At 35.3% G+C, this 23209-nt stretch overlaps 3 protein-coding genes across 4 annotated transcripts in view; 2 read left to right on the top strand and 1 right to left on the bottom strand.

Moving 5' to 3' along the window:
- spri (sprint) overlaps nucleotides 1–5600 on the bottom strand; it is a 90423-nt gene extending 84823 nt beyond the window's left edge. The window contains exons 1-2 of the mRNA XM_066294146.1: nucleotides 5140–5600; nucleotides 4193–4865 (exon numbers count right to left, since the gene is read on the bottom strand). Coding sequence (XP_066150243.1) covers nucleotides 4193–4806 — 614 coding nt within the window. The 5' untranslated portion in view covers nucleotides 4807–4865; nucleotides 5140–5600. The remainder of the gene's footprint in view (nucleotides 1–4192; nucleotides 4866–5139) is intronic.
- Nucleotides 5601–14399: 8799 nt separating this feature from the next.
- Nucleotides 14400–17463, top strand: LOC136345684 (UDP-glucosyltransferase 2-like). Its single transcript, XM_066294210.1, has 6 exons — nucleotides 14400–14618; nucleotides 14702–15118; nucleotides 15165–15372; nucleotides 15429–15594; nucleotides 15718–15920; nucleotides 15989–17463. Exons 1-6 carry the CDS (start codon nucleotides 14425–14427, stop codon nucleotides 16280–16282), a joined length of 1482 nt encoding a protein of 493 aa, XP_066150307.1. The 5' UTR covers nucleotides 14400–14424; the 3' UTR covers nucleotides 16283–17463.
- Nucleotides 17464–17643: 180 nt separating this feature from the next.
- LOC136345546 (UDP-glucosyltransferase 2-like) lies at nucleotides 17644–19691 on the top strand. Of its 2 annotated transcripts, none has more exons than XM_066293977.1 (6): nucleotides 17644–18039; nucleotides 18086–18505; nucleotides 18558–18762; nucleotides 18864–19095; nucleotides 19147–19366; nucleotides 19414–19691. In XM_066293977.1, exons 1-6 carry the CDS (start codon nucleotides 17783–17785, stop codon nucleotides 19685–19687), a joined length of 1608 nt encoding a protein of 535 aa, XP_066150074.1. In that variant the 5' UTR covers nucleotides 17644–17782; the 3' UTR covers nucleotides 19688–19691. The 2 variants fall into 2 exon arrangements, with proteins under 2 accessions (XP_066150074.1, XP_066150075.1); XM_066293978.1 differs by having other exon boundaries at nucleotides 17804–18039; nucleotides 18094–18505.
- Nucleotides 19692–23209: the final 3518 nt, after the last annotated feature.

Raw genomic sequence — 23209 nt, 5'->3', positions numbered from 1 at the left:
CCGCAGAGTTGTCGGGAAATCGTTTTCAAAGAGGTGGAGAAGCAAAAGTTCAATTAGGGAGGAAAGTTTTCGCTCAGATGAAGTGGAAAGTGAAAAATCAAGTTGTGATAAATTTTGAATTTTATGGAGTTTTGGATAGGAATCAGGTACTAACCAGAACAAATTGAAAAATCTACGAGCTGATCGAATCTGGTTTCGTAAGGAGATATCAAGAAATAGCAATAGATAAGCAGCACTAATCGAAACTGTGTTTAAATAAAGAAGAATCATCAATTCGGTATTTATCTCTGTGTTTAACAGACCATATTTTTACTCGCATTATTTACTTTATATCTACGTAAATTAAATTATCTTTGATAATAGGTTATTCACGTTTTGTTAATCCCAAGTGAAGGTATTTTTGCGTTTTCCATAACGGAGCTATAATTGACTTCTTCACCGTGGCATTAGAAACTTCATATTTCCTCTTCACCACCCTAATAATTCTTATTAAATCGCTGTGCTTGATTTAAAGTTTCCGGTTTCAAGCCTGTGCTGAAACGATCTATTACATCACGCCATGCCAACACGGCATGGAGCCAATCTTATGAGAAAACTTTTATAACAACTAAGAACGGTATTTACGTGCGATATGCTTAAACAGTAAACAACCTCAAGAGAGTTGTAGTTTTCGGGTGTGTTCGGTTTTAACGACAGGAAAATTTAACATTGCTACGCCTCAATCAATCATAATATTTACTCTCGCAATCCTAAATCGCATGATTGGGGCCTTTACGACCACTTTAGTGCCATATTTCAACCCGTCAATTACTTAATATCTCCTGCTGATGGCACAATAGCCTGTCACCCTTTTATGGAGAGAACTAATGCCTTTTGGAGAGAGATTTACTTTGCTTGGGAAAATAGTAATTGATAAGTATATATTTTTTCTAGGACTATAAGCATAATCTCTCTGGTAAAGTTGCTTAATCGAACGCATTTCTGAGCTGAAAATAGCTAGCACGGTGTCTCGAAATAGCATTTTTATTAAGAAAAAAAATTCTGCATTCATGATACATAAATTAATGATCTTTCGCTATTATATAAAGCAATTATCGTTCTTCAGGGTGATTCAGACCTCCGGGCGAAAAATTTAAGAACGTGTACAGTTTGATATTCTGATTCAAGAATGTAAAATAAAATTTTTGCTGACAGGTCTTTGTTTGCGAATTATTACACTTGAAAGATTCTACATCTTACCATTTTTTATTATTTTTATAAATAATGGCAATGGACAAATAATAAGAATATCACAAGTGACAAAGGCAATTACTTTTGAGCTTTTAAAAGTTTCTTCTTTGCTTGTTTTGTCAAATGCGCAATTTTGTTTTCATGCGGTTAAATGAAACTGTTAATGGGAGATAGATTGGTCGGCATGGTCAAGTGCCAATGCCTGCGAGATCTCCTACCTTAAACCCTTTGAATTATTTTGTATGGAGGCACTTAAAACAATTGGTTCATGCAGTAGAAATTGATGGCTATGAGTAATTACTGCAAAGAGTAACGAACGCAGTCGTATCCATTCGAAATGAGCAAAATGTGCAATCTTTCAAAATTTCACAAAATATCTTGCTACCAACCTTGCACCTGCACTAGAAGTGATATTTTTGAGCACATATTATAATTATTTTATCATTTCTATCGCCTACTTATTAACAACAAAAAAGGCAATTATTGTTTAATTATTATTAATAAAGAAAAGTTGCAACATGCATAAATTTTGAGTTGTAATAAGTCGGGAACAAAGACCTACCGGCAAAAGTTTGATTTTACATTTTTTAACCAGAACGTCAAACAGTACGCTTTTCTTAATATTTCGTCTAGAGTTTCAAATCACCCTGTATTTTGAAAGAAAATTGTAGATTCATTACAATTGCAACGAAAATCCATGAAAAATATTTAAATTATTTCTCCATCCATATTATGCCGATATTCACTGAAAAAATTTCACTTCTGACTTCAATGTTTTAAACGCATATTTGATTCTTGAATACTCTCTCAAGATTTCCATCTTTAAACGTTATCTGTTTAAAGAAAAATCCTTCAGTCTGCGAGCGCAGCCATAAAACGCCACATGCCCATTAATTTTTCACAAGCCATGCACTTTAAGGGGGGCCCCATTGTGGGTTATGCCTTATAAAAAGTCTTATCTGAATTTTAGGGAGGCAGTAAAGCACCTGAGTACCCACCATTATGGAAATTTTCGATTATTAATAGTTAAATAGGCGTGAAAGGGAAATATGTTTATGCAGATTGGAGGATTAGACGTTTACATCGGTTGTTTAGGGGGTCGTTTTGGTCCAAGGGAAATACTTTAATGAACGGAACAGATGCAGGAAAATGTTTTTATCAAGTGAAAAATTATGCTTCATTTCGTGTGCCGAGATATATTAGAATTATTAAAATTAATGAGATACATTAAAAGCACACCACGATGATGCTTGTTTAAGAACTTGACCTCTTCTATTCTGACCCATGTGTGTGCTTGAAACCCATTAATATACATTCCAATGTTTAAGATATGATATGTTTTATTTGATTCATTCGACGTAATAGATAAATTCTGCAATGTTTATATAATAAATATAATATAATTTAATAATATATAACATATAATCAATAGAATTTGAATTTGACAATCTGAAAGGAAAAAATTTATGATTTTAGTTTATCCATTTCTGAGAGGTTCACTCAAAATTTAAACACATTTTCCATAAAACCCCCTAAATTTGAAACCAGAATATTGTTTATTTTTCTCACTTCCTACAAAACGGTACGAGGAATGGATTTTCACCAAAATTTACATCGGAATGTCGCTCCCCTCGAAGCAGGATATAATCATATTTTTCCTGTACTCACAGAGAATACTTCATGGCATAAATGATGAAGTTTTCAGGGCAATCAAAACTATTAGATGTAGCTGTAAATCCTCGAAACATATCAACAGACTTTTTCATATCTTCACCCCTTGCGGCACCATTCCTATTCGTAAAACTGTGATGTTGTGAAACAAAATTTGTGAATTTTTGCCAACTTCAAGAGAATATGTTGACGCACAAATCTTGATGACTCGAGTGCGATTAAGGTTCTAGCAAAGCTGTCGCGCCTCGTAACAAGGGATTGTAATTTTTGATATCCTTGAAGCAATATATAAGGTGTGTGGTAGAGCCATAGAAAGTTATCAATATGTGATAGCTAGGGTCAGTTTGAATCTATATAACCGTATTTATCTTCCCACAAAATCGCTTAAAAGAGAATGTTGTTGTAAAAGCGAAAATGTTGGTCCTCTGTGTAATAATAAATATTTCCATGTTTTTTATTATTTCCAAATGTTGCATATTGTTTGTTGACATTTTTTATGACTCTCAAAACATTTAGACACCAAAAAAGGGCATTTTTCGGAAATTCAGAAGTGGCATAGTGTAGAAGTAGGGCAAAGTTGACAAGAATTGTACATTTTTTAATTCTGAACACGTTGCGATCGAAAAAATTGAGGCATTTCATTTGAAATTAGCAGGTGATTGAGGTTTGAAGTCGTACAACTTCAATGACCTATTTCAGCGGTTGTGGAACACTTTTTTTTAATTACAACACGTTAAAACGTAGCTCATTAGGTTCTCTTTGAGCCGCAAAAAACTTATTCCGAAATTCACAGCGACTAGCCCACAATGCCAATCTCCGTGAAACTTTGCAGCTGTCAAATTTTTCCAAATAACTCGTAAACGATAAATTTTAAATACGCGACACCTTACTCAAACTGACCGAGAAAATTTTAGAGAAATCCGAGAAAAATTAAAAAATTGAAGGTTCCATTCAAAATAACAAAGTTGCATATCGTGAAACTTATTGAGGTCACCCTGTACATTGGAAAATAATTTCTGTAAATTCCCCCTTATGTGCTGTGTAATATTTCAGAAGAAAAAAATTATTCACTAGGTTCGTATAGAAGGTAAGGAACTCTGACGCACTATTGCAGTACTCTGTATATTATCTCAAACAACCACTTTAAAGTCGAACAGAAAAATCGCATCTTTTATCTGTTTTTACAGACAATTTTAATCCGAAAAATTCCGATCTCCAATGCAACTTTGCTCGGTGAAATTGTAATTGCAATTCTAAATTGAAACTCTTTCAAAAGCAAGTAAACACTTACCGTTCAATATTATCAGGTAATCCATAAGAGCTCCTCGAGCTCCTCTTGGTATACTTCACTTCACTCACGTTAACTTTCGAACTCACTAATGTCAAAGTTTGCTTGAAAAAGTCACTCTCCAAAGCATCCTCCGATACCTCAAACTGATTATAAGGCTTAATTTCCTTGCTAAATGCTTCGATTATCTGTTTAGCCTCCACATCTGGAGTTAGCTGACATGTGCCAGTAGCGCTCTTCTGCGCCAATCCCCAGTTGTCTTTCACTTTCAACACTGATGGTCTTGGGGGCACTTTTGGTGCAAATTTAAGCCTATTAGAACTCTCATCAGAACTTGAAATTATTTCAAGCCTTTGAAAGCCTTCTTCCTGTTTTATTTTAAGGGGGCTCTTCGATAACTTTGCTCTTGGAATCAGTTGTTGCTGGACAGTTTCCTCCTCAACTCTCCCATAAGACTTTCGAGCGACAGTCTTGTTATCGATGACCAGCTTAAGATTGACCTCAAAATTGCTAGTGCGTTTCCTAGGAATCAGAGGACTTGAGGAGGGCCGATCAAGGCTATTGAAGAAACTCAACGCACTTTTGAAGCTTGAGGGACTGGGGGGAATTTCTCCCATTGTTATCAGTTGAGAGATGTAAGTAGGGGCTGCATGGTTATGGGTTAGTGTTTAGTCATCTGAAAGCAGACAAAAAGAGATTTTACTTTCTTTGTTATAGGGAAGTATTATAGTAAGGTTACAATTGATTGATTTTATCGGGGAAATGCGAAAGATTATTGAAAGGCAATCAATATATGCAAAACAACGATTTTCAATAAATTAGTAATAGTTGATTGGTTTCTCCAATATCTGATATCTCAGGTGCTTATCTAGTGATTTAGAGGAAAGATTAAAGCGTTTTAATAGATTGACTTAGTTGAGAATTACGGGGAAGGGGAGGGGGGGTGTTACCTAGCCAATATCCAACGAAGAGAACACCAGGCAACGACTGTTCTAAATTATTAGTCATTGTTCCTTTAATGTATATGTGATTAAATGCCATTGCTTGTTTATATGAGAACGAACAGTTCCCTTGCATTTGACAACAAATACACTTAAATGAGCCTCGAGATCATATAGCAAAAACGATAACGACCCAATTTCCTTGAAACACATTCACCGCAAATTGCACTCACAATAATTAAACTAAATTACGAAAACGTATTCAAATTAACACTTAATGCGATTTTTTTGTTAAGACCGGTTCCACGTGCACTTCACGAAATTTGTCTGGTGTAACGACAGACCATAACTTGGCTGAGAGTACATGTAAACTGAACCTTAATGGGATTTAAATGATTCACTTAACGACAATAACTCTGAACATGATTGTTGTGAATTGACACGCACCACTACTTTAATCAACTCTGTTCGGTTTAACGCTGAGTCTTCCACTCGTTTTGTAAGTGATTCATAATGAAAAGTTATCGCTTTCTGAGTATTACACGATTACACGACAAATCATTACGCGCATTGCGTTGATGCGCTTTCGTGACTTAGAACTGCCTCACTTAATTAATCCACGAGATCAACTGAATATAAACGATGGAAAGGTGCTTTCAGTATCAGTTTCTCCTCGGATGGAGATCGTCACTCGTTTTTCTTCGAGTTTTTCAGGTAATCAGTTTTCCTCTGACTTGAGTCTCGGTATCAGCAAAGCGACGTGGTGAATGAGCTACTGAGCGAAAACCAACGGTAAACGAGGTGCGACAATAGTAGTCGATATTAAAGTTACTTATTCTTTGATTGAACCTGAAACAGTCCAAGAAATCAATGTTTCTTGCTTTGCAATACTGTTATAAAAAACTCGACTTTATGAATCTTTCCCGGTGAAAGGTAGCTGAAAATGATGGAGACAATAAGAGTTTTAGCTTCAAAATAAAAAAAAAAAGCCACTTATGCTCTGATAAAAGCGGAATACAAAGTCAAGACCGCATCTTCGCTTATATACGATCAAAATTGAATAAAGAAACCTCCGAACTAAGACTGACTCTGTTCTAATAAAATTTTAAAATTAAATAAGAACAACAATAAGGACTCATTATACAAGATGGAGCAGCCAAATGGAATAAATTCAATATTTACATGTTTCGATATGCGTGAAGAAAATACCGAATACACCGTACTCTTCACATGTCCCTGTAAAGGATTCCAATGGGGTAAGATCAAATGATCGTGCGGGCCATTCCAGCGATCCTCACTTCCCCATCCATCGATTCGGCAAAGTTAAGTCGAGATACATTCAGATTGATTTGCTTTGTTATTTCACTACATTATCAATAGTGAAGTGATACTAATCAATAAGTTTTCAATTTGTTCTAGAAAATTTCAACAATTGCATGAATTTTTCTTTTCTATCATTCATTCAAATAAATTTTAAAACCGTAACAATTTTGAGTAGAGAATGAAACAATTTTTCAAATGAGGTGTCACGAACCCACGATTCCAATTTAAAATTTTGGGGGTTCCAATTGTCACGCAAACGGAGTTGAATTTAAGGATGAAATTTTTACGTTACGGGATGCAGTTTCTGAATCAAAAATTGACGTGTTCCGGATTTTTTCATATACGTCGAAATGTGCAGATTTGAGCTTATTCAATTTGGCTGTATTTTGACCAACGGTGTCTCATGAAGATTAAACTAACGTGATGAATGTAAACTTGAACTGCCACCCGCATTGGTGTAATTAAGATAATTAATTGCGCTATAAGCAATGATAAGCAACAGTGTGTGGTCCGTATCAAGACGGTCAACGTTAGAAGAGAGGAGCATTGCCTTAGGGAACAACAAATCAAGGAATTTATTTCGGTCTAACTTGAGTGTTGGTCATAAATGTACAGGTACGCACAAAAATTGCTCGTCCCCTCAACACACAGCTCCAGCTTATTTACCTGTCTAAGCCGCATTCCAAACACTCTACATTAAAAATCGGCACAACACCCTAACCAACGAAATGTTTGCTTAGGCCTTCTTAAAAAGCACTTAACACAACACACATTCTAACTATCAGAATAATTACCGCAAAGTACCACGATGGTCGAAAGGTACCCGGCGAATTAATAAACGTTAACCGACTGGTACTTGATTGCTTTCAGATGTGATTGTTTATTATCGGCAAAAAGTAGACAAGGAGAGAGAAGTGGAACGGTTGGGACTGAGATGCGATAACAGAACTGGTATTATGTGTGATGAGATAAGGAACAGTTTCCAATGATGCAAATTCTTGAAAGTTGTTCCACCAAGTACGAGGTCTGACGCTAAAGTGGTGCAGAATCATGCAGTGGTACTCATGTGTTCATGAGGTACTTCTCAGATGGTACCTAATTTGGGGACCAAACAATGACTGATAAGCTGTTCCGGTCCCAGTAATCCCAGAAGATTTATCACTAGTTATTTCAGATGTGTTTATTATTTTTTCATATTTGTTTTAACTCAAGTAATACAATGTTTGCTTTTGGTATTTATGGGATTCCGGGTTAGTGACTGCTTACCTGGAAATAATTTGAGTTTTCAAGGTATAAAGTAAGGTTCAATGAACAGGGGATTCACTAACCTCACCATCAGAGGACTTCAGTATAGAAATTCTATGAAAAATAAGTAAATATTAATTGGTTTAAATTCAGGAACCAAACTGTGGAAAATCTGGAAATTCTGAACTTGGCAAATTAAAACTTTCGAGAGTATTTTAGTGGTTGAAATGTAGCTATTTGCAGTCACTAATTTTCGATTTTTTTTAAGGAAATTGGAGAGAATGGGGAATCGCAAGGGAACAGCAAGACATGAAGATAGTCTCAGAATACCGAACTAGAAGCTTAAAAAAAAATTTAGAACACATTACATTATTCCCCTACATAGTTTCTTTTGAAATCGACATACTTCTCTATTTTAAACCCTGTTTATAGTAACAAGCTTCCAATGTTTCAAAATAGGCACCAACCTCGGACTTTACCTCATCATTATTGGCAAATCTTTTTCCATCGAACAATTTTTTTAAGTTTAGAATTTGAAAATAATCTGAGGGGACTAAGTCTGGAGGATAGAATGGCTGAGACAAAAATTGAAATCGAAGTTGATTAATTTTGGCCATCGCGATAACAAAAGTGTGGATTGGTGCATCAACTTGATTAAACAAGACTCTTTCCTTTAGCAAGATAGTCAATAAAAACTATCCCACATGGATACCAAAAAACTGACGCCATCACCTTTCTTACAAATGGAACAGTTTTTGCCTTCTTTGGAGCTCATTTCTTCCCTTTGAGCCCGTAGTTTTCAGAACTCTTTCGTTTCAAGTGTAAAATAATGGACCCATGTTTCATTCATGGTTACGAATCAACGCAAAAACTCGACTTTGTTGCTGCAAAACTTCACCAAACACTTCCTTGAAATATCCTTACGGCGCTTGTTTTTTGTTCAATTCTGAGTAAGCGCGACACTCATCTTGAGTCCAGCTTTCTCATATCCAATTGTTCACTGAAACTGCGATGTGCAACACTTTTTGATTTCTGATGTTGGGTAGACTAAGATCTTTCAATGGAAAATATTGAATCACGCATCGATGGCCAATTTTTTCCATGTTCACAAAATCTCTAAAACCGTTAACTAAAAACGGTTTCAAAACAAACACAAATCAACACAAAGGTGAGTCTTTGTAATATCGGCAAAAAACTTTGTAATTTCTAACGAAAAACCTATATGTCAGGTCAGGTACTTTTGGGATCGTCCTCGTAGCAATACAATATGGGAATTATAACTCTGAGGATAATAATATTAAATCCAAAACGTTTAGGCCCATTTCTTCCATTATCAGTTAGTTGAAACCCAGCAATTTTAGTAGTAAAAATCCGATTTACCTGCACAATCAGGCAAATTCTAATCTCCGGATCAAACCAAAGTAGAAAGTGAAACCTGCTGAGTAATGTCCCTCGACTTCATTCACCATAAATGAGAAAAATCTGAGATTTATAACATGTTGACTAATTATCATGACAAGAGATTATGTTTTCTTTCCTGTTACATAACCAGCAATCACATAAAGGAGTGTATTTTAGGCTTACGCAAGGTGATAGAGTAGCATGGTAAACACTATATTATTGTCAATTTTGTGAAATATTACGTAATAATTGGCATAGTTGGTTAACAAAATTAAATTGTCAATGCTAATTATGCCAACATTCGTTTGAGATACTTTTCTTGATAGCAACTCGTATTACAACCTACTTTCAATAATACAAGGCAAGAGTCATATTTTTTCCTTGATTTACAATAATTTATTTGGCTTCAGCATTGGAGTGTTTACTCAGCTGGCGCCTGGGAATTAATTCAATAAATGGATCACCTCTAAATGGCACACTTCTTCATTAACTCTAAAGTATGTAAATTGAAATTTCACATTTCTCTGCCCGATCTATGATAAAGCTTCCTTTTCACGTAAAAACTCGATTAACTTGCGAGAAACACACTTACATTCACTTTTCATTCACTAAAATATCAGTTGATGATTGATGATCTTGCAATTACCTCCATTCCAGTGGTTTCCAAATCGGAAGCAGCCTAAAGACTAATTTATCCATCTACACATGAAATGTGCTTATCTAATATGTATAAACATATGTTGCATACTTAATCAATGAAGCGGTCATTGTCACTTCCGCATTTTTTTTCCACTGGTTTGATTAACTGGGGCTTTATTAAGAAAGTGTCTGGTCACTACTCAGGCTGAAACAGTACAAAGACAATTAGCGGATTTGCTCTAAATGCGCCTAAATGGAGTCATTTGAATCGTCGCAGTAAAAGGAAAATATCCGGAAATAGAGCCCCGACTTCTGGAATTGGGCGCAAGGCAGTTTTCCTTTGTACCATTCCGGAAGCCCATCGAATAAATCATCGAAAACGTCCGAGACAGGCTTAAGTTTGATGGCCTAAAATCGTCTTCGGATTTTACTGTTATATTGTACTGCGAAAAGCATTTGCATAAGCACTACGAAGCGTAGAAAGGACGCTTCCTACATTTTAAAGGCAGACACTGCCAATGGGGCTTCCACTTCCTTCTTGTCTTCTACTGAAATCGGATTTCTTGACACGGAATATAATTGCGATAGCATCAATTCAGACATACGTAGATACAGGGTATCTCGAAAATGCACATCGAAAAATGCGTGTGAGATTATTTGAGTCAATGCATTAAGATTTGGTTAAAAAATAATTTAAGCGAAGTGTCTCGTTTAGGCGCTATCGACGGCCAGAGTTCTTGAACAAAAATATGTTCTTTGCTATATCTGAAGAATGCTGCAGTGGATTTCAATAAAAACCATTGTGCATTTATTCACTAATACAGAGGATTATTTTCATGTAACATTCATGTCTATTCGCAACATGCGAGTGGTAATTTCTTAACCATCTTCGTACGAAAATGACCAAAACTTTTCACTGAGTAGCTGCCTTGCTTTGATTTTTTTTTTCAAATAATACATCAACCGTTTCTCCAACTTTCCTATCTCTCGGAAATTTCTCGTACGGTTAAAATTTCACGCCGAAAAAATTATATTCTTTTGTTATACAGAACACATGAAAAGCACTGGTCATTTTTGTACGAAGACGGCTAGGAACTTACCGCTTACACATTGTGAATAGACATGAATGTTACATGAAAGTAATCCCCTGTACTAATGAATAAATGCACAACGGGTTTCAATGAAATCCATTGAAGCACTATCCAGATAGAACAAAAACATGTTTTTTTTGTTCAAGAACTTTGACCGTCGATAGCGTCTAAACGAGACACTTCGCTTAAATTATTTTTTAACCAAATCTTAATGCATTGACTCAAATAATACCATTTTTGACCTGCATTTTTGAGACACCCTGTATTGGTGAATGGAGATGAAATGCTAATAAATTCATCCGTGTTGAGATTTTTATGATATATGTAGGTTAGCTGCATAAATATCCCATTTCAGTCACAACATATTTGTTGCAAGATTTTGCTTTAGCATATTAAAACGCATTAATCACACTTTAAAAATGTTCCTACAAATTTGGGAAAAGGGTGAAATTATTCACGTGCTCAAACTTTCCCAATGATGTCGCATATTAGAAATCGCGAAAACTTAAAACTTTCCGGATATTGCGAGTCAAATTTCTCGGAGTTAGATTAACATTTCCAATTGCAACAGTTCAGGTATCGTCAAAAATTCGGATTATTGTAAGTTTTCGGAACATTTTAAGAAAATGACAGGGACTCCTTTGCTTTGGTATTCCCGAGGAGGCAGATCCAGACTTTTTCCAAATTTTTTAATCATATCAAATCACTTTAGCAAAACTATCAAATATTAACCCAAGGCTTGCACAACAATGAATTTACGAGAGAATGCACAACTACACATTCCAATTATGTAGAAAAATTCATCAATGAATTTAAAGTAAAACAGCGGCGCCCTGACCTCAACTCGTACCACAAACTCGAACAATCTGACTTAAAAAATTGAAAGAAGCTTGAAAATTTTAGTGTATTGAATCAGGACTTGCACACTAATGGATTTAGTGGAGAGTTATCTACTGAGCAATTTGTTGAATTGAAAATTGAAAATAATCTTGAATTGAAATCAGCTAAAAAATATATATCTAATTATTGTAAGTCAAATTAATGGCCTCAGTGAGCTCTATAAACCTCAACAAGTCGAATCCTAAGGTCTTTTTAACTTTCGAATATAATTGACCTTTACTTTGATACGTTTTTTATGGTTTAACTTTATTAACCGGATTCCTCCAATTCCTTCCCATTATTTATTTATTTTATTATTGTTTACTTTTATTTTAACCAGATTTCCTATGAACTTATCTGAACAAACTCACTCTATTTCTCGTTATACCTACATATTTAAATTTAAGAGACCCACCCTAGGGCCTGAGGGGCGCTGCACGTCCCTGGAATCAATTTTATTGTCCAGAAACAGGGCCAGATAATAGCCCTTTGGGACGCAGGGAGACCTTTTATTTGAGGTCACTTTAGAGGCCTTCACGTCCAGACTATAGCCCCTACAAAATATAAATATTGTTCTTGAATAATTCGTGGAAACGAGTCCTCGGGAGAACAGCAATCGAACACAATCTACTGCAAATTAAGAAGAGACTTCGAACGGGGAAAGAAAACCTAAAATCTCAGGGGCATTTCAGAAGTTGTTGACGTGGAAGGGTGGTAAGTACAATTCCGAATGTATTTGAGTCCTCTTAGAGATTTTACAGTCATTAGAGCGGTGAAAGCATAATGACGGATTCAATATTCGCTTTTCAATTTCGATGATCCGAATGCGAGGAGAAGCGGATTTAATGGAAAAGTTAGGAATTTTACTATCGACCATAAAAAATATACTGATTATTTTGTTAAGAAATTAAATTATTTCTGTTTTTGCTAGAAAGAGTTGGTAAGTGTGGACAAAATGGCGAAGAACAATTATCTGAAAAATTCCTACTCAAAAAATTTTTGGAGCTCTTTAATCGATTATACCATACATCGACGGATATATAATTTGTAATGGACTATCGACGCCTAGTTTGGCTCATAAAACTTTTAAGATTAATTATAGGAGAAAAAGCATGTTCCCAAGTCCTTTTCTGGATCTTTTCAGACTGCAGATGTAAGGAGAAAAGGAGGATCCGGAAAGTTCCGTAAATAATTGCCAAAAAAGTACCTAAAGCAAAAACTCGAGATAAATCTCGAGGGGGTCGAAAACTTTTGCTTTTGACTGCTCTATAAGACTGAGAGAGGTTATTAAGGGATGATATCCCTTACAGCTGCAATATAATCTGGAACTATAATAATAAAGATTTGCGGACTATGAAATTATCACTCATTTTGCTTTTTGTGTTTACATTCATTTTTAAATAAAAAAATGTGTCCACCGAAAATGCTTGAATGGACTTTCAAATCCAGAAACGAATAAGAATGTAAAATAGGGATGAAAAGCTGGCTCTGTAACATTTGGATTGTGAAGCATTAGAGGCATTGCCGGGCCCTTTTATGCCCTGATCTCCTCAGCTCTCAGACAGAACCCTCGGCAAAATATGTTTGCTATAACACTTATTTAAATATAAGATTTTTTCAATCTGCATGAGCCGTTGAAAGCATCCAAAAGCTCTAAATTGAATTGTGTTTCGTCTAGTTATAGTAACTGTAAAAACCATAAAACTCTAGCCAATCATCATTCATCATTATACCCATTTAGAAATGAAAATACTTTAAGGAAATATGTCCTAATTAGTGTAAAAAAAATACTGTACATACAAATATCAAAAATTACAAAGGTTTCAGATATTGTTTCCTAATGTGTTTCTTATGGCCCTTTTTTCGATATTAAAAATAAAAATCTTGATATGAGCCGTTTAACCAAGATTTTACGCCTTTCGGGGAAACTGGCTGAAAGGGGAAACAACGTGCATATGGTCGGTTATTTTCCCTTGGAGAATCCCGTCCTTGGGTAGACAATAAACTCATGAATAGAATGAGTTCAATTTTCTAATTTTCAGCTATTTCGATATACCCCCTTGGGGAAAATTGCCCCTCTTGCAATAACATACAGCGCTTGTAAAAAATATTGCAATACGTTTATAATTTACATAAACTTGAAATTTTTGGAAAAAACATAAACATTAAATGCCTTTTTTTAATTAAATTATACGTCTTTAAGCATTTTTTTTAATATCGAGTCTATACCTTTAAAAAGGGCTCTATATAAGACTTCCATCTGAAATTTTAAACCATAGTGGGATTGAAGAATTCGAAAGTACTTTGGAGAATCCGCAGAGACAAAATTTGAAGCAGCCAATTAAAAGGTACGACCTTGTTGAATCACTGCAGAATAGCAGTTTTACCGCATAGTTTGGCAAGAATTCAAATATTTCTCCGAAAATAATGTGTTTTGTAGCAAGAAGATTCCCTCTAAACAAGATTTTTTAATTATAAAATTTCAACAAACCATTAGGCACGCAAAGTGCTTGATCACCACTACAGCAAAAAAGTTCAACCTTGGATTTTTTTGGAACTTTTATCCTCTATGTAATTATATTCAGCATTTAATACGTAAATGCAGGCCCTTAATTGAACCGATATAGACGTATATTTTTTTTGCTTTCCATCAAAAAATTGTTTTGTTGAACTATTTCAAATAAAATTTTAAGTCAGTTTTTGAACATTATTTGTAATGACTATGTTGCACACAATACTGTTTTCAATATTTCTCTCAAAATTATGTTCTGGTGCCAACATTTTGGCCATATTTCCCTTGCCAGGTTTCAGCCATTTCGTCATGTTCGCACCACTCATGGAAGAACTAGCCAGAAGGGGTCACAACGTGGATGTGGTCAGCTTTTTCCCTTTGAAAAATCCTATCGATGGGTATGCAATTGATAAAACTAAGGAAAAATAACGCTTGATGAAAATCGTCATAATTAAATGCAACAAAAATCTGTCTGTTTCAGCTATAACGACATGATCCTCAGTGGCAATTTCCCATCCACTACAAACCGACACTTAAAAGATATAAGGCACTTTCCAAACGTGAAAATGGTAGCTAGAATGACGTCACATTGTGGTGCCGAATTCTGCAAGAGCACCTTTGAAGGCCCTCAATTGCAAGTACTCAAGCAATCATCTAAAAAATATGACCTTTTGATCACAGAATTGTTCGCCTCAAACTGCATGTTGGGATTTGCTTGGTACTTCGGCGTCCCATCGGTGGTAATGACCACCAGCATCAATCTACCATGGGCTGCCGAATCCTTCGGCCTTCCTGATAACCCTTCATACATTCCCAATTATTTCATGGGTGCCACCAGTCATATGAGTTTGTCTGAGAGATTGAGGAACACGTGGAGTCTAGTTTTATCAAAAATATTGTATGTATGAAAATCTTTTAAAATCTAGATTAATTTTTGGTGTTAGGTACCAAATATACAGTCTGAAACCTTCAAATTTATTGCTAAAGAAGTTTTTTGGAAAATACGTTCCTGATTTGGAGATTTTGGTTCGTAATACAAGTTTGCAGTTGGTAAATACGCATTTTTCCATTAGTGATGCCAGACCGTTGGTACCCAATGTGGTTGAGGTTGGTGGGATTCATATCAGGGAGGATAGAAGGGGAGTTCCTGAGGTAAACAAAGAAGTCTTAAACAAATTTACTGTTAGTTCAATTAAATGTACGTATAGAATTTCGATGAAATTCTTAATACTGACAAGAACCAACAGGGTGTGATATATTTTTCTTTGGGTACGGTCCTCTCCGTTGAAAGTTTATCCGGAACCAAAATTTCCGGTCTATTCGAGGCATTTGCGGAACTACCTTACAAAATACTTTGGAAATGGAGTGATATATAAATTCCTGCAAACTTAACTATTCCAGGAAATATTTACTTTCACCCTTGGATGCCACAAAAAGACATTTTATGTAAGGAACAGTTGTTCAGGCAATAACCTAATCCTGACCTGACTTATCTAGCCAGCAGCATCTCAATTTCTTTAGGTGATTTTAGAGTGAAACTTTTTATATCGCATGAAGGAATGATGGGGCTTCAAGAAGCAGTTTATTGTGACACTCCAATCTTAGGTATAACCATCTTTGCGGATCAATACCAAAACATAAAAAAAGCTGAGGATAAAGGCTTTGCCATTATGCTCGATTATGACGATCTCTCCAAAGAAGTCATTTTACGAGAGACCAAAGCTCTTTTAAATGATCCAAAATAAGTCTCTAGTCCGCTCAATTAAAGAGTATTTCACACCTCTATTTTAGATATGCATTCAATGCAAAAGCTGTTTCTAGAAAATACAAAGATCGGCCTATGAGTGCTTTGGACACTGCAGTCTACTGGGTGGAATATGTGATTCGATATAAAGGGGCCCCAAATCTTCAATCCTCAGCCAAATCGCTGGCTTGGTATCAGTATTATCTACTGGATGTCATTGGCATTTCCCTAGGAACACTTTTAATGGTGATCTGCATATTTTCAAAACTGGTCAAGGGTTTGTATAGAAGCGCACAGACAAAGGCCAAATATGAGTAATGCTTTCTGTTAACACTCATCATCTGTTACTTCCAAGGTAGTTTTTTCATATATTTGTAATTGAATAATTTGAGAGATTATTCACAGTGGAAATGCAAATCAATGTAAATAATTCAAAAATTACGAACCCTGGTGTCGGACTTTATAGCGAAAGCTGAATTAAAAAAACTTTAATTTTAATTAATTTAATTTATTTTAATTACTTTAATTAAAAGAACAATTGGATTTTTTCTATAAAATGATTTGAGCTTCAAATTTGAAACATCTTGTACACTAAAAAAAAATCTGCAACGGTAAATTTGACGCTGATACCACCCTGTAGGTTAATACATTTTTTTATAATTCAGCAAAAAGAGGGCCGAATTTGTAGTTACGCAACTTGATACAAGGGCACTTGAATAACGATAATCCCCAATATATATAGTAATAACCCAATAAGATATTTACTTATTTTTCATACTGTGATCGTCAATATCTCAAAAATTTATGGACCAACTGGCCGAAAAAATACATAAAATTGATCCCCTTAATGCGCTCTATTAGCATCTATCAACGAAAAACTTAAACATATTCCCGAGTATGTGATAGCAATTGGTGACGTTTCAAAGTTCTAGATCTGACCTAAAAAAAGCTATATTTCTTCCTGGGAAAGAAAGGACAATTTGCGTCTCCCTGAGCCATAAAATGTCTAGAAAACCTAAAAAAAATATCAAAGTAATTACGCAACAAAACGAGATATGATTCAATTAGATGAGATGATGAAATGATTGAGAATGATGAAGCAAACGCATTCCATGTACAATATTTCTGACTTGTCACATGAATTACTACATCAGTAATGCTTCACTAGTTTCAGCCTTGACACTAAGATAATAGAGTACAAATTTATAAATTGGTATTATCATCTACCAGTTACGAGGATACTCCCAGAAGTACCCGACCAAACACTTAAAGAAAAGAAATTTTGGAAAATGTTACATAATTTCTTAACATAGTCTTCTCTGAGATTGAGATACTGTTCCCAGTGATGTTCTATGGTCTATATATTTGCTCGAAACTCCTTATTATGTTTATAACAAGACGCTTCGAATGTTTCAAAATAGGCATCAACCACTTACTCCACTTTTTCATTATTGGCAAACGCCTTTCCACAGAGCAATATTTTCGATGTTTTGGAAATAAAAAAAAATCTGAAAAGCGGAAAAAGCTCGCATCTAAGATCATTAATTTTGGCTATCGCGATGACGGAAGGGTGGGTTGGTGCGTTGTCTTGATGAAACAAGACTTTTTCGTATCAATGATCAATTTTTTCCATGTTCACAAAATCTCTGGGAGCGCTTACTAAAAACGGTTCCAAAACAACCACAAATCAACGTAACACCCTTAAACTTTAGACCTAAATGTTTTAAGGTTAGGTATTGGTAATATTTCTCAAAAATGTTGCTATCTATGTATCAAGTCCGGTACTTCTGGGACCATCCTCGTATCATCTTGTGATGGATGCGTAAGTTGCTATTGATTGACACAAACACGCTATGTTCAACAGTACTTGATGAACAAAGTACAATGAAGCTGAATATCGCGCTTAGTGTCCTATCCCTCATAGAATCATGCTTAAGTGCAAATATTCTAGCCATCTTTACTTTTCCCGGATTAAGCCATTACCGTATGTTTCAACCACTATTAAAAGAACTGGCGAAACGTGATCATAATGTAGATGTGTACAGTCATTTTCCTCTAAAAGAGCCTATTAATGGGTAAGTTAAACATCTATTACAAAATAGATAATTAACCGCTCCGAAGCTTCACAGATATAAGTATTAAAGGCACGTCCCCAATAGTGACCAACAACATGACTGTAGGTCTCCTCCGAAGCATTTCAGGATCTGCCTTCACTATGGTTATGGCCGGACCACTTGGGGCAGAAATATGCCGAAATAGTTTCAAATCTGATCAATTCATAAACTTGAAAAAGACAACGAAGCAATACGATGTTATCATTACTGAGCTGTTTGGAACTGATTGCATGCTAGGATGGGCATGGTACTTCGGGGTACCTTCCATTGTGATGACCAGCAGTGCCAACTTGCCATGGGCTTCTGAAAGGTTTGGCCTTCCCGATAACCCCTCTTACGTGCCCAACTATTTTATGGAATATCTGTCAATTATGAGTTTATATGAGAGGATTGTTAATACCTGGACTTTGATCCAATCAAAATTATTGTAAGCGTTTAACGAGTCTTTTGAGAAGGGAAAGATATGGAGTGGATTTTAGGTACCATATCTTTAGCACTTGGCCATCGAATGTGATGGCAAAGGAATTTTTCGGTGAAGAATTACCAGATTTGGATGTTCTGGCACAGAATACCAGTTTGCAATTTGTTAATACACATATCAGTATTAATAATGCCAGAGCGTTAGTGCCAAATGTGATTGAGGTAGCTGGTTTGCATATAAAAAAATCGCATCAAATAAACGAGGCAAGTAATAAAGGAATGTAAAAAAACGACCCACAAAACCCTTTACATCTTTCAAAATTACACTATACCTTCTTTTGTTTATTATTGGCCTTCTTTTCCAGTATTTCAACAAAATTCTTACTACAGACAAAAAAGGAGTAATATACTTTTCCATGGGATCTGTACTGGTAATAGAAACTTTGCCAGAAGAAAAACTACAAGTTCTTTTAGACACATTCGCAGAACTGCCCTACAAAATTCTTGTAAAGGGTTCAAAAGAGAGGTTTTCTAAAGATATAAAAATTCCTGAAAATGTTCATTTAGAGCCATGGATGCCACAACAAGATATCCTATGTACACGTCATCAAACTTTCGTTTTATGGGTACTAAAGAAACATTTTGCAGGTGATTCCAGAGTGAAACTCTTTGTGTCCCATGGGGGAATGATGGGAACCCAAGAGGCAATCTACTGCGGAGTACCTGTATTAGGAATTCCTATATTCGCTGACCAAAGCCTCAATATAAAATATGCTGAAACCGTGGGTTATGCTATCATGGTGGACTATGAAGACATATCCAAGGAGCGATTACTTGGAGCTGCCAGAAAGCTCTTAGAAGATCCTCGGTAAGTTAAGGTGTAGGTCAAAAAATTGAAACTAATGATGATTTCAGATATGCAGCTAACGCCAAGCAAATCTCAGAGGACTACAAAGATAGACCTCTAAGTCCAATGGAAACAGCGGTTTATTGGGTGGAGTACGTTATCCGACATAAAGGAGCTCCAAGGCTCAGTTCTGCTGCTAAATACTTGAAATGGTACCAGTACTACCTCCTAGATGTGTTTGTCATAATAATAGGGATTCCTTTAGTGATATTATTTGTGATAATTAAATTTGTACGATTTTATAAGAAGTTTACTGATGAAAAAATAAAGAAGACTTTGTAATTCGGATATGAACCTTACTTAGAGGAAATACTTAGAAGAATGAATGGGACGAAATCAGACTCAAACTTGACTTATCAAAACGCATTAGTGTTAACTAAATGCTACCCTTGTTTTATTATCAATAATTGCTTCATATTTGACAAAAATTAAGTAATATTTATCAACAATGAACCTTAGATGTAAACATGTCCTTACACAAGATTAGTGTTCTATTCACTTATCTCGTAAACAACTGAGTATATGACAATAATTACCAAGACCATTTTGGTCATTTTCAGCCACTTTCTTTTTAAGACACCGATCAAAGGACAACTCTCTTACGTATAATATAACAAAAAAAAATTTATCATTCGTTAACTTCAACCACACCACCTTCAAAGACAAAATAATCACAGAGTGATGTGGAGCAGCTCAAAACTTCAAAAATTAAAGCACAACTGTCAAAAATTATGTAGTGCTCAGGTCTTACACCCATATACCGTGGGTGGCTGAAAGATCTGGGCTTACCCTTCTTATATTCAAAACTACACTTTAAGGTTTGAGAATGGGATATCTTTCTATGAGAGGATGGTTAATTCTTAGATTTGATGGAGATCGAAGTTTTTGCTAGTAAATAACATCGTGCATATTTGTTAGTTTTCACGAGTAATTTTCAATGAAAGTTTTAGTATTTCAATAAGTTACTCAATTCAAAGAAACTGACGTTATCTATTTTTCATGGGCTCAGTGGTCAAAAGTGAAACATTCTCCAGGCAAACAATTTAATAAATTTTCGCACTTTAGCGAAACTTCCCTATCACGTTCTTGGGAAAGCCAAATTAGAGCTTTTGCCTCAAAAACTAAACTTTTCTAACAACATCCGCCTCAAAGCTTCGTTTCTCGAAACTGACATTTTATGTAACTCGACCATGGGCTCTGAAATCAACAAACTTATTAAATTTTTCTGTGTGACCCCAGAGTGAAACTCTTTATCTCCCATATGGAAATTAGCGAACTCTATAAAGCGATTTATTGCTAGAAACCAGTGCAGAAAATTCGAATATTCTCTGGTCAGAGCCTCGGTGCTAAGCGTGAGGAAGACATGGAGAATGCAATAGATAGATATGATGACAAAATCACTGGGGACAGTTTGAGGAGTTGCTGAACTGAAGAATTATTGAAAAATCCAGGATTCGTGACGGATGTTAAAGAGCTTTCTGTGGAATTTAAGGAAGCCGATAGCTGCTCTTAATACTGCGGTGTATTGAACACAGAATATAATAAGGAAACACAAAGCAAAAAGGAGAATTTGAATTTCGGAATTGGAATTTGCCCTGGCACCATTATTATATTTTAGAAATTTTTGCTTGTATCATTGTTGTCAGTAATCTAAATTATTTATTGCTTAATGTTGGACCTTCATTTTAAGCGAATACTACGAGGCGGATCAAAAAAGAAAAAAATTGATTTTCTTTCTCCTATTTCATTTCTCATGAAGTGTACAGTTATTGCTTTGCAATAATTTAAATTTGTTCAGGGACAAGCAATTTATCTCGCTTTTCTCCTGCCGCCATCGGGGACTATAAAAGTGGCTTTTCCTATAAATCATAATATACAAAAATTGTTTCAAATTGATACAGATGATGCTACGTAGATTAATGTGCTCGAAAGCGCCGAAGCGCAAATTTCAGCGACATTCATTGAGGAAAATGATAAAGAGTTGAGTTAAAATTCACTGGGGAAGGTCAACAACTCAATTAATTATCAGAACGATAATAAAATAGCATCACTTGTTGTGGCCAATTGGCAGGAGAAATTTCACAATGCCACTTACCTGTTGGTTGGAAATAGATTCAGACATGGCGCGGAATTTCCTTGGAGCTCGCGCAGCAAATTTTCCAAATCTGCGTAGTTGCTGGAAAGCATCTGAAAAATATAGGAGCGGTGTTTGACTTGATTTGCAAGTTGCTTGACTTGTCTTGACTTAATATCAAGACAGGCTGCACGAATAGAATATCAAGTAAAGTAGTTGGACAATTAAGTACATATACGTATATGAACAGACATAATTCTAGCATAGGATGAAGTTTATTGATAAGAATAAACGTGGATATAGGATACTGAACTGTAGGCTATGCTTGTAAAAACTATATTTTTGGCGTATTTTCCTGCATGGCTAAGTTTAGAGAGTGGTTTTTAAACCTTTGCTTGTAAATAAGATATTAAAAGACAGTTACACAACACACACTTTTCCTCACTAAATCTCAGTAACGCGAAACTCATTTTTAGTCAATAAATGTCAGCTGCCATACACCCATGTTTTGCCACTAAATGTTAGTTACGCACTGCGTGGAAAAGCCAAGTCAGGCATTTATTTTCCATGGTGATTCCATTGCCAATTTTTTCTACTTCAAGAAAAAACTTCCTTCTACAAGAAGAGTAACTTTACTATTTCTAAGGGTTTACCGTGAACAAATTATAAACTCGACTTCCATCAATTTTAGATTAATTTTTCTCAACGTTGACGTCTGAAATGAAACCGAGATGCAACAAAGTACGAAATAGATTTCGTATATCTGAAGTTATTTGAGGCCATCAATCATTTGCAACATCTTGCAGTTGTTATGGTACACAATGGCAAAATACGAGAATCCGATACCGTATATTCCTTCAATTCCCAGGAAATTCCTCACTGTAATAAATTTCGGGGGTTGAATATGAATTTGTCGCATAGCTCTGTGCACATAATTAATGACCCATTGCAATGAATCTAAACAACAAATCTCGATCTACTACAACTAGACTGAGCATTGTCCATACATATGTACCTGCTTAAGTGTCATAGTACACAGAAATTACATGGACAACATACAGGGTGTCCATTTAACAGCCCCTCGAACGCATGTAAGTTTATTTGTGATTTCATGAAGAAATCAATTATGAGGATGAATATGAAGCTAATGAAGGAAAATTTTAAAACCAGTAACAACCCAGAGGATGTCCCACTAAAGTGAAGCCTCATAAGTTGTCTTTTTTTATGGAATCACCTGATTTTTTTTCACGTGATAAAATCTTCTCTTGATTCTATGTTAGTTTCTAGATTTTTTAACCCTGAGATGCAGTGGCTCGAAACCATCACATTTTAAAACAAACTTTAAATATTTACGTAGATCATTTCGGAGAAACTTGCATTGATGGCTAAATGCCTTAGTGTTAATCATGCGTTGCCATAGTTTCGATGAATACAGGTTGATTCAGGTTAGATCATTTTTCCGAAATAATTTATGATTCCATTAATATTTAAGATGAATTGATATTATTTTATACCAAAATGAGGAAAATTGAACTTGAAAAATGTGTAATTAAATTTGTTATTGTGACCACCCTGTGTGTACGTTTGCCTAAATAAGTATTCATGAATGTTAAGATGATCTTAATGAGAATCCATCCTAAAATCGTCAAAATGTAACTTAAACTAACTGCGATATTAATTTTTTTTTTCATGCGGAATTGCAAATGTCCGAAATTTATTTTAAAACGTCA

This window comes from Euwallacea fornicatus, chromosome 20 (assembly GCF_040115645.1).
Source record: "Euwallacea fornicatus isolate EFF26 chromosome 20, ASM4011564v1, whole genome shotgun sequence".
NCBI classification, from domain to species: domain Eukaryota; kingdom Metazoa; phylum Arthropoda; class Insecta; order Coleoptera; family Curculionidae; genus Euwallacea; species Euwallacea fornicatus.
Note: the sequence above shows the minus strand (reverse complement) of the source record. Positions and strands in the feature narration are given on the sequence as shown.